At 37.2% G+C, this 12,360-nt stretch overlaps 1 protein-coding gene across 3 annotated transcripts; it reads left to right on the top strand.

Moving 5' to 3' along the window:
- Nucleotides 1-819: 819 nt before the first annotated feature.
- On the top strand, nucleotides 820-12,205 carry LOC137106513 (solute carrier organic anion transporter family member 1C1-like). 3 transcript variants are annotated; one of them, XM_067489904.1, is made up of 16 exons: nucleotides 821-1,157; nucleotides 1,274-1,332; nucleotides 1,648-1,743; nucleotides 3,083-3,224; nucleotides 4,688-4,820; nucleotides 5,537-5,661; nucleotides 5,770-5,916; nucleotides 6,112-6,210; nucleotides 6,623-6,883; nucleotides 7,397-7,561; nucleotides 8,453-8,648; nucleotides 8,765-8,930; nucleotides 9,027-9,211; nucleotides 9,380-9,444; nucleotides 9,559-9,676; nucleotides 9,881-12,205. In XM_067489904.1, the coding sequence occupies exons 3-16, from the start codon at nucleotides 1,693-1,695 to the stop codon at nucleotides 10,083-10,085; spliced, it is 2,058 nt and encodes a 685-aa protein (XP_067346005.1). In that variant the 5' UTR covers nucleotides 821-1,157; nucleotides 1,274-1,332; nucleotides 1,648-1,692; the 3' UTR covers nucleotides 10,086-12,205. The 3 variants fall into 3 exon arrangements, with proteins under 3 accessions (XP_067346006.1, XP_067346005.1, XP_067346004.1); XM_067489903.1 differs by lacking the exon at nucleotides 1,274-1,332 and having other exon boundaries at nucleotides 826-1,157; XM_067489905.1 differs by lacking the exons at nucleotides 1,274-1,332; nucleotides 6,623-6,883 and having other exon boundaries at nucleotides 820-1,157.
- The last annotated feature ends 155 nt before the right edge of the window (nucleotides 12,206-12,360 follow it).

The raw sequence follows: 12,360 nt of genomic DNA, 5'->3' as shown, positions 1-12,360 counted from the left end.
GTTCAATAGAATTCAGAAATAATTTAAATAAGTACTAATCAAAAGTGTGTATAATCAGCTTTGGGTCACTTACGTTTTCACCCTAAGTACCTATTGCCAACAACACTGTTCCAGCATTGATCACTACTATTGGCATGCAAATGGAGGTGGTCAAAGCTGGAGCAATGTTGCTGTGTGGCTGGGTAAAGTTCATGCAGAAACAACCACTTTAATTTGTTTATATATTTTTTTTTTATTCTGTCGATTACTTTTGCTCTCTGCTCTTTCCAGATCTAGTATCATTGTTATTCTAAATAATACTAATAAATAATAATAAATAATAATAATAATAATAATAAAAGGTTTTAAAATATATGCATTGTATTCAGTCGAGATTGCATAAGACTGTCATCTAAAATTGTTGTGGAGCAAGCCTCACTGCAATAATAATGTCAAATTGTTCTCCAAGAGTTTCTTTGGTGTGGTGTCAAATTCAACACACACGTTTTTATGATGAATATCTTATACACCCTGTCTGATCAGTTGTCTGATCAGATGTGCAATGCTCTGTCATTAGGACACAGAGAGAAAAAGCCATTGTTAGAGACTATCAATAGGACAGGAAGACTTTGAACAGACTTAGGAAACACCCAGTCACACAAAAGCTGAATTTCTCCTGAAGAGGAAAGCATTTCACTCATTGAAACAACAAACTAACAGAAACAGTGGGCTTGTAAAATAAGCTTTGGGCAGCTACATGCTGCTGCTGCTGCTGCTGCTGTTTGTTGTGCGTTCAAAAGGATGGCTACTTGGGAAGCTTATGAAGTTCACAGAGGAGGATGTGTGAGTGTGTGCATGCTCTGAATGTATGCGTGCTTTTGCACTCCGTGAATCGCTGTAGCTTTCCGGTGCTGATCAGAAATGCACCCCACTGGACCTTTACCCAACCAGTGTAGTCACGTTAGGGTTTGTGTGCCTGGGGGTTGGAGGGTTTAGAAGGCTTTTCATTGACATGATCAACAAGTGCACATGAGTGGCTGGGTTACTGATTACATACAGTGTTATAGTTGGTTTGTGATAAGACTCAGGCACAAAGTCCTGATATGGCAAAATAAGCTTTCAACAAGAGTCTTTACCACATCCCTCACATCCTCCTGTGGACCACTGGTGATTCTCAGGTAAATACTTTCAGTTCTTTTTTGTTTTGAATTGTGTTTTTTTTACTTTACTTACTATTCACAAAATTTCTGTCTGAGATGTACTAAAGCAAATCTGTACTATTTTTCTATTGTAGATCCGTTATTATTATATAACTGCAGGTTCTGTTGTCAGAAAAGTGATTCACAATGTTAAGTTGGTACCAAATCTGTTTTTAGATAAACAAAAGCATGTTTGACACAACTGACTATGAATATGTAGAGCCCAAACATATACATCTTTTACATTTTATTTCATCTATATCTATATCTAAATGATTAAATTAAATTAATATATATTATTATATATAAATGATTAACTTTTTCTGAAGAAGGAACATTTGTACTGGTTGAATGTGCATTATTAATGTTATGTTGTAAATTCTCAAAATAAAGGGATACAGACTTTTGCACCCAACTGTAATTTGCTACTGATGCTGATGGACTCATAAGTTTTGATGTCTCTTTTTAGGTCATTTGGTTTCTTTCTTCCATCTGCTAAGCACACAGCCGCATCATGAGTGTAGAGTCCAAAAAAACATGTGATGCTTGTAGCTCCAAGCTCAAGGTTGGTGTTATGTCACTTTTCCATGTATTGAAATATTTGGGAAGGTCATTCACTGCTTGTCTTAATCACCCTGGAGTCAAAGGCTCCGGTGTGGCATTTCTATTAAGTGTTGTGTGAGTTCAAACAAACCGTTATCATGAAATTTTAAAACTTTAACTTTTACCCCAAATGAGACTTTGTGTGCATTAAAAATTTGCTTTTTCTGCTCATAGAGTGGGAACACAGCTGGTAATAAGTGTAAAAAAATTAACGTGTTACAATTTGTGTTAATAAGACTGTGTTTGATCGCCTTTGCAGAGTGTTTAAACAGAAATTTACCGTTTAACTGAAAATGGTTATATGTGAGTGACTTCTATTCATGTTTTTTACAGTTTCACGCTTTTAATATGGCAATGCAGTTTATTATGTGCTCTTTGATAACATGCGTGAAAATGGCAAATCATCATATTTAAGTAGCAAATTATTCATTATTCAATTATTCATACTGTCAAGAGGAGTAAGCTATGGTCCATTTCCCTAAAATTAAACATTAGCAGTTCCCTTTAATAAAGAGTGAGTCTTTTTTAAAGGTAAGACTGGGTTGAACTCTGAAGGTACTTGCTGTAATTGCTCTTTACCTGTGCAGATTGAACAGCAGACAAGTATTTACAGTCATCTAAATGTATTTAAGACATTGTGGGCTTGACCCCAGTGTAAAACGTTTTTAATCTTTAACTATCTCTGGGACAAGGGATATGGCTGCACACAAGTCAAGTTTGTTGGCAGATTTTAGCTTTCTTAGGCAGCTAGATGTGTAATTGGCCCAGCATTACCTCAATGCGCTGGTTTTAAATGCTGTCTTCAGCTTTTAAAGTTGGCTACTCATTTTAAAAGAACAATCTCTTAAAGAAGAGTTGAAACAATAAGTGTAAGGTAAATGAAATTAGGCTGTTAGTAACATCATCCTTTTTTCCTATTTACATATTTGCCAATACTGGTGGGTTTCAACCCCATCCTTATACAATACCTTTAAAAAAGCTCTAATCTAGTTCAAATTAAAATGAGGTAATCCAATCATGTCTGAAGAACAATAGGTGGAAATCTATCACGGGAGGTGCCCATGTGATAATTCCCCCTTTCACTCATACAAGGTGTAATTACATCTGTCTTTCTTTTGTACTAGGGAAACCACCCTTTACACAGCTTTAATTACATTACTGAAACTAAAAAAAAACTAGTTTAATCCTTTTTACTTGAAAAAGATTACTATCTTGGTAATAATGTGAGTGACGTGTAACCAAACCATTTGAAAAAAGCTTAATAAAAACAACTTGTGTGTGTGTATACATGTCTTTTTCAGCTCTTCCTGGCTTCTTTGGCTTTTGTATATTTTGCCAAAGCGTTTAGTGGCTCCTATATGAAGAGCTCCATCACACAGATTGAAAGGCGCTTTAACATCCCCAGCTCCCTCACTGGACTCATTGATGGCAGCTTTGAGATAGGTATGTGCATTTTTCACTTGATGCTGGATGTGACGTTCTGTTTTTGGCCTATATAAACCAATAAAAACAAAAGCTACAATACTCCTGCCAATGTGCTAAAAATACTGAGACTGATGTTGGCTTTATTTATTCTATCTTATAAAGCACCATAATTCCCCCTTTGCAGGAATTAGAATGGAAAAAGAAAATTATGAAGCTACTGCCAGTAGTTTAGTATAAAAGCTCAGAGCAGGAGGAAACTGCTTGCTTACACCTTCTGGAAAGTAACATAATGTGTCACCTCTAATGCTCAGCAATTAACACCTTAAGCCTAGTTTGTTCAAGTTACTGTGATCAAGAAATAGATGTTTTTGTGTTAGAAATAGATTTTATAAAGATTAATTGAAGATGAATTAACATATTACTTAGTGGTGATCACTGTGAACAGAGCAAATTGCTGCACTGTGAGAAATGTCTGTGAAATTAGCAGTAAATTGCTGTAAAATCATGACATCAGAAAATGTAAATAGAAGAACACTAATGCAGTTTAATTCACAGTATAAATGAGTAAACTGTGGGGGAATAGAGAAAATGTTGTCATATAGTTAGATAATTAGCAAACAGGCAACCAAGATAGGTTTGCTGAAGAGGTCACAGACAGGACGAGCAGTTACAGGGTGTGGCAAGTTTAGAGAAATGCTTAGGCTCAGTAGACTGTGGGTCCTGGGGTCTCAAGATCTACAAGAAGGTGCAATAAAAGGATTTTATTGCTTCACAACTGACATTAACAGATTTGTTTTGTGAGCGTGGTTCTTTTCCTAGGTTTGAATATAAATAGAAGGGGTTTGAGAGATACAAGTCAGAAGACACCAACATCCATTTGTTGTTCTCCATGCCAGCGTGTATTAAACCGAGATGGTTCATCACGCTGAGTTCTGTCTGCGATTTAGTAAAACTAAGGAAGAGAAAAAATGTCTATCACAAAGTAAATATAGGTTAAAATTGTTATATTTTATTGTATAATTACCAGAATACTGTACCTTAAACACATAAAAACTGTAATATAAAAACCAATACAAGATGTTGTTGAAATAAGAATTTTTATTTTACAAAATCATATGCTATACTTTACAGATAAGAATATGAAAAATTGTAGAACTATGTAAATGCATTGCATTACTTAGCCATTAGGATATATTATACTTCCTAAAGATGGAACCCATAAGTAATTGTAACTAATAAATTTTGAAACATTTGAGTGTAACGTTGGGCAAAATGGACAGCATGGGCGAATGAGATATAATGCAAATGGATATCTAAGCAGCCATATAAAAAAACTTACCCAGACAGAACTATTTTATTATCTATTATCAAGTCAGTAAAAAGCATGTTTGCAAAAAGGGTGAAGTATTCTTTTAATCAAGATCATTCATTCATCAGTTATTGAATTATGTTTTTTTAAAAAATGTTTTTCACCTTCCCAGGCAACCTGTTGGTAATAGCTTTTGTGAGCTACTTTGGTGCCAAGCTCCACCGTCCCAGGATAATCGCTATTGGCTGCTTCATCATGGCTGTAGGATCTTTCATCACAGCCCTGCCTCACTTCTTCCAGGGGAAGTTAGTACTCTTTTTATTGTCTATATTCAACATTATCCTCCATAATGATCCTTGGAGGCAGAGGTCTAGGGATGCAAAAATAACCTCAGCACGGAACTAAACCCCATTGGTCTGACTCAAATTAGCAGTAATCAGACACAATCCCATTTCCAAAACAAGATAGGGCAGCATGCAAAATATAAATCAATTGCAATGTTTTGCAAATAATTGGGAAACACAAATCTTTGAAAACTACTTGGTAACTGGTTATTTGGCAAAAGAGAGGCTGAGTCTCCCTCAGTTCCAACATACAATATGTCTTTGTAGTATTTTCAGTTAAACAAGGGTTTTAAATTGCTTGCAAATTTTTGCATTCTGAATTTCTCTACATTTTTTTCTATCCCACTTCGTGGACAAAATGGCTGTACTTTGTCATGAAATTGTTTATAATAACCCCTTCTCCTAATTTGTACATGGTGGAAGTAAGACAAACCCACTAGACTTTTAATAGCTCTTAACCCTAAGGTGATACTAGGTGTTACATTTTTAATACTCTGCCGCCAAGAGTATAAATTATATAACATTAAAAATGACAATTAGCATGTGAGCAAACTGTGTACAGTATGTGCAACATACACACCATTTCCTGGCACATTTGGTTGTTTTTTCCAAGACATATGTGTCTCTGTAAAACTGGCCCCTGTGTAGTAATAATAATAATCCCTAATGTTTTTCAGGTATAAATATGAGACCAGTGTGTCTCACATCAAAAGTGTCAACAACACTGAGAGCATCCTGCCCTGTATGTCCAACCACAGCATGACTGATACAGATAAGATAAATGATTTAGATGCCCAAACAGGTATGTATATAACAAACTGATTCAAAACAAACAATTATACCACATTTACACGAGCAAAAGATAAACGATGCTTTCAGTTCACATTCTGAGTCCGGTTTTCCCCTTTAGCTTGTGAAAAGGCAGCTGGCTCATCTATGTGGATCTATGTGTTTTTGGGAAACATGCTGCGTGGGATTGGAGAGACTCCCATCATGCCTTTGGGAGTGTCCTACCTGGATGATTTCTCCAGCGAGGAGAACACTCCTTTCTATTTGGGTTAGCTACTTTTGCAGCCTACACTTTCTGCTACTTTTTGTCAAATTTTATACTTTTGGCAGCTGTGTTTGTTCTTTTATTCTCTTTTATACTGTTTTGGCACACTGCTGTTGCAACACCATTTTAAATTTTTTTTTAATATATCAAAGTACTCAGTACCAAACATTTGTGTGTGTCTGTTTCTCTATTTTCCAGCCTGTATCCATACAGTGGGAATCTTAGGACCTGTGGTCGGGTTCATGCTTGGGTCCTTCTTTTCTAAGATCTACGTTGACATTGGATCTGTAGATTTAGGTATGGAAGTTCTCAACATCAGGTGACAAAATTCCAAAATGTGTTAATGTGGCATTTCAACACGTGCAGACACTACACTGCTTTACTTATCATTGACCTTGCATCACAAGTTGCACATTCAATTGGTCAGTGCAAAACACGCCCTAGCCTTAGTCAAAATCCACCTTTAGCAAAGCAGGGAAACTCTACCACTTTTCACCTAGATGGCAAGGTTGTAGGTAAAGAGTAAAACAGCTTGTCAGCAACAAGAGGCGTTCATAGTGTTTCTCTATGCTGACACAGCAGGACTTGTCTTGAACTCCTGATAATACTTAAGTCACAGTGTCACAGTGAGAAACATTAGTGAAAAGCAATAAAAGTGCTTTGAACACAAGCCCCATTATAATCTACACCATCCAACTCTTTCTCCCAGACGCTATCACCATCAACTATAAAGACTCCCGCTGGGTCGGGGCTTGGTGGCTGGGCTTCATCGTGACTGGCACAGTGGCCTTGCTGTCTGGCATCCCGTTCTTGTTCCTGCCAAAGCGTATATCCAAGCAGGGCCAAGAACAGAGCCAAAGTAAAACCACAGAGCTTTCCACAGTGGCAGAGCAGGAGAACTTCCTGGCGCAAGAAAACTATGAGCATGGGGCAAAGGAGAAGCCAGTTAAATTCCGGGAGCTGGCTAGAGGTACCACACATCTTCTGACACTTCAAACATCGATAAATATTTTCCAGGGGAAATTGCTTTTAGAAATAAAGAGTTTAATCATTAACCAGATTTAGACCAGAAAATGCAGAGCCCAGACCTGTAACCCTGGTTTATTGACTTAGAGTGACAAACCACCATGCAATCTGGGCAAGAGTTGAACGACACAGAGGGGGCTGTGAGTGAAATGAGGGGGCCAAAACATTAGAGCCACCTCTACTTATAATGCACTCCAGACTCCACTACCCACTTGGACCTCAATAACAAACACTAAGTAGAATTATCACCTTTCTGATAGTTTCAATCTAAAAACGGAGAAATTATAACCTTGTCAAAGTAGAATTCATGGCAGAGCTGCTCTTTTTGATTGCATTACATTACACAAGTGATCATAATGTTGTGCCTGATCTGTATATACAGTAAATAACTAACACCTGAGAATACTAAATAATACCTTTATTGCACGTCTCAATCAAACTGTTTACTCTTCCACAGATTTCATTCCATCTCTAAAGCGACTCTTCAGTAATAGCGTCTTCTCAATGTTGATCCTCACCTACCTGGTGGCTGTCAACGGCTTCATTGGCATGATCACCTTCATGCCAAAGTACATGGAGCAAATCTTTGGCCAATCAGCCTCCAAGTCCACTTTCCTCATAGGTACAAAGCAATGACACCAAACAATTTCCTTTGCATTCACTGCAGTTCTGCACTTCTTAGCCAAAAGCCACTGAAACAATGCGGTTATTGTAGGGATATGTGATTGCAAGAGATGACTGTAAACACTTAACCCACCGTGAGCTTTTCCTTTGTTTGCAAAGCACCATCTTGAGCTCTAATTAACTGACTCTTATGATTCTTATGTCAGATGGTGAAAAAGCCCAATAAAGAATGTTAGCTGAAACCTTAAACAGTAAAGACTATGGATAAACAACCAAAATAGATACAATCTAAAAATCTAAAAACAGCAGAACAGTATAGTTAGCCAAAAGTGACACTCTGTACCACTTGTGCAAATCGTTGCTCTATGTTCTCCCCATGCTTGTGTGTGTTTCCTCCAGGTACTCTGGTTTCTCCCACAGTCCAAAAACATGCATGTTAAAAACGTGCATGTTAGGTTAATTAGTGACTCTAAATTGCCTATAGGTGTAAATGTGAGTGTGAATGGTTGACTGTTTGTATATGTCTCTCTGTGTTGACTCTGAGATAGACTCTCTCGACCAATGACAGTTGGAATAGGCTCGCTTCCCTCTTGACCCTGAACAGATAAGCAGTTAGAGATATTGAATGGATGGATGAAATTAGTTTGCAAGAGTCATGAACGGATGGTTAAAATTATTAGTTAAAATATGTGATTTAGGTTATTGTCTATCTATCTGAAAAGCATTCTAAACAAATCCACTTTTATCGGGAGTCTTAAATAAAGTTTTAGTTATAAATTGTCCTGTGTGTGTGAAGGTATGAATGAGAAGCAGTAAAAAGCACCAGTAAGGTTGAAAAGTGTTATAAGTAGAGACCATTTACTATTCAGTGATTCATTCCTCCACCCAGGTACACTGAACCTGCCAGCAGTAGCTTTTGGCATGATCACCGGAGGTTTTGTCCTGAAGCGTTTCAAACTGGGTGTTGTCGGGGCAGCCAGAATGTCCATGATTGCCTCTTTCGGGTCCTTTTGCCTGCTGGCCACTCAGGTCTTCATTCACTGCGATAATGCAGAGGTGGCTGGTCTCACTGTCTCGTATCAAGGGTGAGTTGCATTAAAACCATTCCTTTACAAAGAGATGGGTGAAGGACTGAGAGTTTTGTACAGATTCATAACACCATGCATAACTGAAAGTTAAAGTCTGCCCTTGTACGCACCAGGGTTCCTCAAGTGTCGTACAACCAACAGACTCTGCTGTCTCAGTGTAATACGGGCTGCTCCTGCCCAGTCAAGCACTGGGACCCAGTGTGCTCTGACAATGGCTTGACATATTCTTCGCCCTGTCTGGCCGGGTGCCAGACCTCCACAAATGCTGGCAAGGAAATGGTGAGGCAGCAGCTTAGAGATTTACTAGATTTCGTGAGAACAATAGACCATCATTGTTACTATAAATGGTCTGTTTTATTTCCCTGTTTTCTTTAGGTGTTTCACAACTGTACCTGCGTGAGGGAAAAGATGACTCCAGGCATGAACATGTCTGCAGTACTGGGTCAGTGCCCCAGGAGAAGTGACTGTGACTACAAATTTAAGATCTACATGATTTTGTCCGTTTTGGGGTCCTTCATTTCTGCCAGTGGGGGAACGCCAGGATACATCGTAGTGCTCAGGTCGGCTCACATTTTGTACAAAAAGGCATCATGATGCCTAAGCATCCTATTTATCTGTATTTATCTTAATCTCCTGTTGGTTTTTAGACACTACATTGGATCTTACGTATTTGTTTTTAAGCTTAAATTCTTACATGAACATCTATTAACTTTTGATATACATTCCAGGTCCATACACCAGGACCTGAAGTCATTGGCTTTGGGTATGCAGACACTGATAGTGAGAACTCTAGGTGAGTACCAGACATGTTTTAGTTTCAGAGAAAAGCATTATATCAGGCTTCTACTTGCACTACTGATAATATTTAGACTGTTTTGTGAAAGCATGTGACTTTGTGTGTTATCAGGTGGGATACCTCCTCCCATTTATTTCGGGCTGCTGATTGACCGAACCTGTTTGAAGTGGGGCACCAACCCGTGTGGAGGTCATGGAGCATGCAGATTCTATGATGCTAACACATTTAGGTATACTAAAATCAGAATCCAGATTCTTCATGCCTGTTGTAATATTCCATAGAAGGCTTTTTAAAGTCTTTAAGTCAAATTGTACATATATAAAGTCAGTATACTCATATTAAGTTGGATAAATTGGTGTTATGGAGACTTAAAATCAAAGAACTTACAGGGAAAATGTTTTGCCTAACCTGTTCCAATACGTTGTTTTTCCAGGATAACATTCATCGGTGTCATTACTGGGCTCCACTCCCTATCCAACATACTGTGGGGATGCGTCTACTTTAATATTATCAAAAGACAGAAGAAGTTAACACTGATGAAAGAGGCCAAAGAAAATGCACTGGATGATAACGGGCTGGGCAATGGACATGCCAGAATCAGTATTGCCAAAGACATAGACCGGGAAAGCACTATATAAGGTGCATCGGCACCACTTTTGTAGAATGCAGACACATAACACAAACAGTATTGTCTATTGCCAGTGTACTGTGCTGCATCCATATTGGACCAAATGTGCTAATGGTACAGTGTCAGCACTCTTTGGTCTCCTTGAGCAGTATACCTCTTTTTTATAACATAGATACTGAGCCAGAAACACCAATTACATATTGTATATTTCAAAGATCATAGCTAGACCTTAGTTTTATTTTGAACATTCAAAGGAAATTAAATAATAAGCAATTCACATTGAGAAAAAAATTGTTTTATAATAACTTAAAGGTCTTTTCTTCTCTACTTCTAGCATTTTATTTTTATTTTATTTTTTGCCCTTTCGGCTTATCCCATGCATTCAGGGTCACCACAGTGAATCTTTTGTCCGCATGTTGATTTGGCACAGTTGTTTTTATGCAGGATGCCCTTCCTGACGCAACCCTCCCCAATATCTACCAGAATTGGTACCAGCACTGCTGGGGATTGGGTAATGGCTGTTGGGGGCTCAGTGTCTTGCCCAGGGGCACTTCGATTCTCTACTTCTAGCATGCCAAACCATAATGGGAACATACTACCATACTACCATACACCAGATCAACCTGAATTCACTTATTAATGAACATTTTAGAGACTATGTCTATGACTATGACTATTTGGCCTGTGTCTCCATTTATACTTGAACACTAAGAGATCAGGTAATGATAATATTGGTTGTATACATGTGATTACAGTTATTTTGAAATGGTAAAAAGAAAAAAAAATGTCATCAACAGGATATATAACGCTCATTCACTTGAAAGAAATATTGTTTTGTCATAACCGAAAGTTAATTTTTAATTATTTATCCAGGGGGATCCAAACCTTTGCACTGATCTCATTTTCATTATTTTACTATAACTGTCTTCTTATACACTAATGAAAGAACGTCTGTATTAGCTAAAGGTGAATTATAATTATGTTAGGCTTATGGTTTAGTATGTATCCCCTTACATTTCATTTCATTGTAAAGGGATGCAAACTTAACACTTATCCTTACATAACATGCATTTTCAGTTGGTATGTTCCACTCTTTCAAAATAAGGGGAAGCAAACTTTTGTACCACACTGTAATCACATGTACAGTTCACAGTACAAGCAATTACACAGTATTAATATGTACAGTATATGGTTTTAAATACTGCTATAGTACATGAGAACCAACATTTTATGGTTCTTTTTGTACATTACAGTTACTGTATGTAGGCTGAAAGCTCCTGGGACAGAACGACACAGCTCCTTCTAGTACTCTCGAATAGATGTTTAAAAACTGGTCTACGTTTCTTTTTTAACCACAAGTATTAAAAGCAACTTTAATACTCACTGACTGTGAGCCAATTGTAAGTCACTGGTTAACAATTTATACCATATTTGGTCGCTAAACTGTCTAGCCAGGTAATTAAATTTTAATTTATTAACACTTAAGATGCCAATAGTGGTTTTTTAGTGCTAGAGCCAGGCTAGCGGTTTCCATCTGTTCCCAGTCTTTGTGCTAACCTAAGCTAAACAGCTTTCAAATAAGAATGCAGACGTAAGAGAATTTAGTATCAATCCACTTATCATTAAAGGAAATAAGCATATTTCCTAAATTTTGTGATTCTTAATTAAGGCATTTTTAAACAGTTTGAAAAAACAGTGAGCTGTGAGAAAAAAGAGCCTGTTTTTGTAGTAAGTTACTGTAGTTGTGGCTCAGTGTAAAATTGTTTTCTGATATAGTGAACATGCTAGTGCCTTTTCAAAATGTAAATATGTCATATTAGCTACATATATGTTATATTTTATTTATGATTTTAGATTTTTAACAGTTTACATATTAGTTGGAAATCTTTACTCTGAACCTTAGTATTGCGAGCCATTATCAGAGTCAGCCTGGAGAGGTTTACTGTAGTTTGGAAAGTGGACTAAGTAGGAATCTTGTGTGACTCAGACTCAAGTTTACTGTCAATTCTGTCATACGTTGCAATTAATTGTAACCGATTTAAAGGGCCATCAAGATAACACATACATTTTTAATAATAAATAAATCACATGAAACATTATGGGCTAACAAATAAAAGCTGTTTAATATTATTCTGTGGTGTCCTTTACCAGACATATTTGGAGTTGTATTTTGTACTATAAACAATACTATAGTACTATAGTACACTTACAATTTAGTTTACAAAATGAAAAACAAAACTAGTATTACTACCCAAAAAACTGTGTAGTATGTGTACTTTTAACTC

Source organism: Channa argus, chromosome 21, assembly GCF_033026475.1.
Source record: "Channa argus isolate prfri chromosome 21, Channa argus male v1.0, whole genome shotgun sequence".
Taxonomy (NCBI): Eukaryota; Metazoa; Chordata; class Actinopteri; order Anabantiformes; family Channidae; genus Channa; species Channa argus.
Note: the sequence above shows the minus strand (reverse complement) of the source record. Positions and strands in the feature narration are given on the sequence as shown.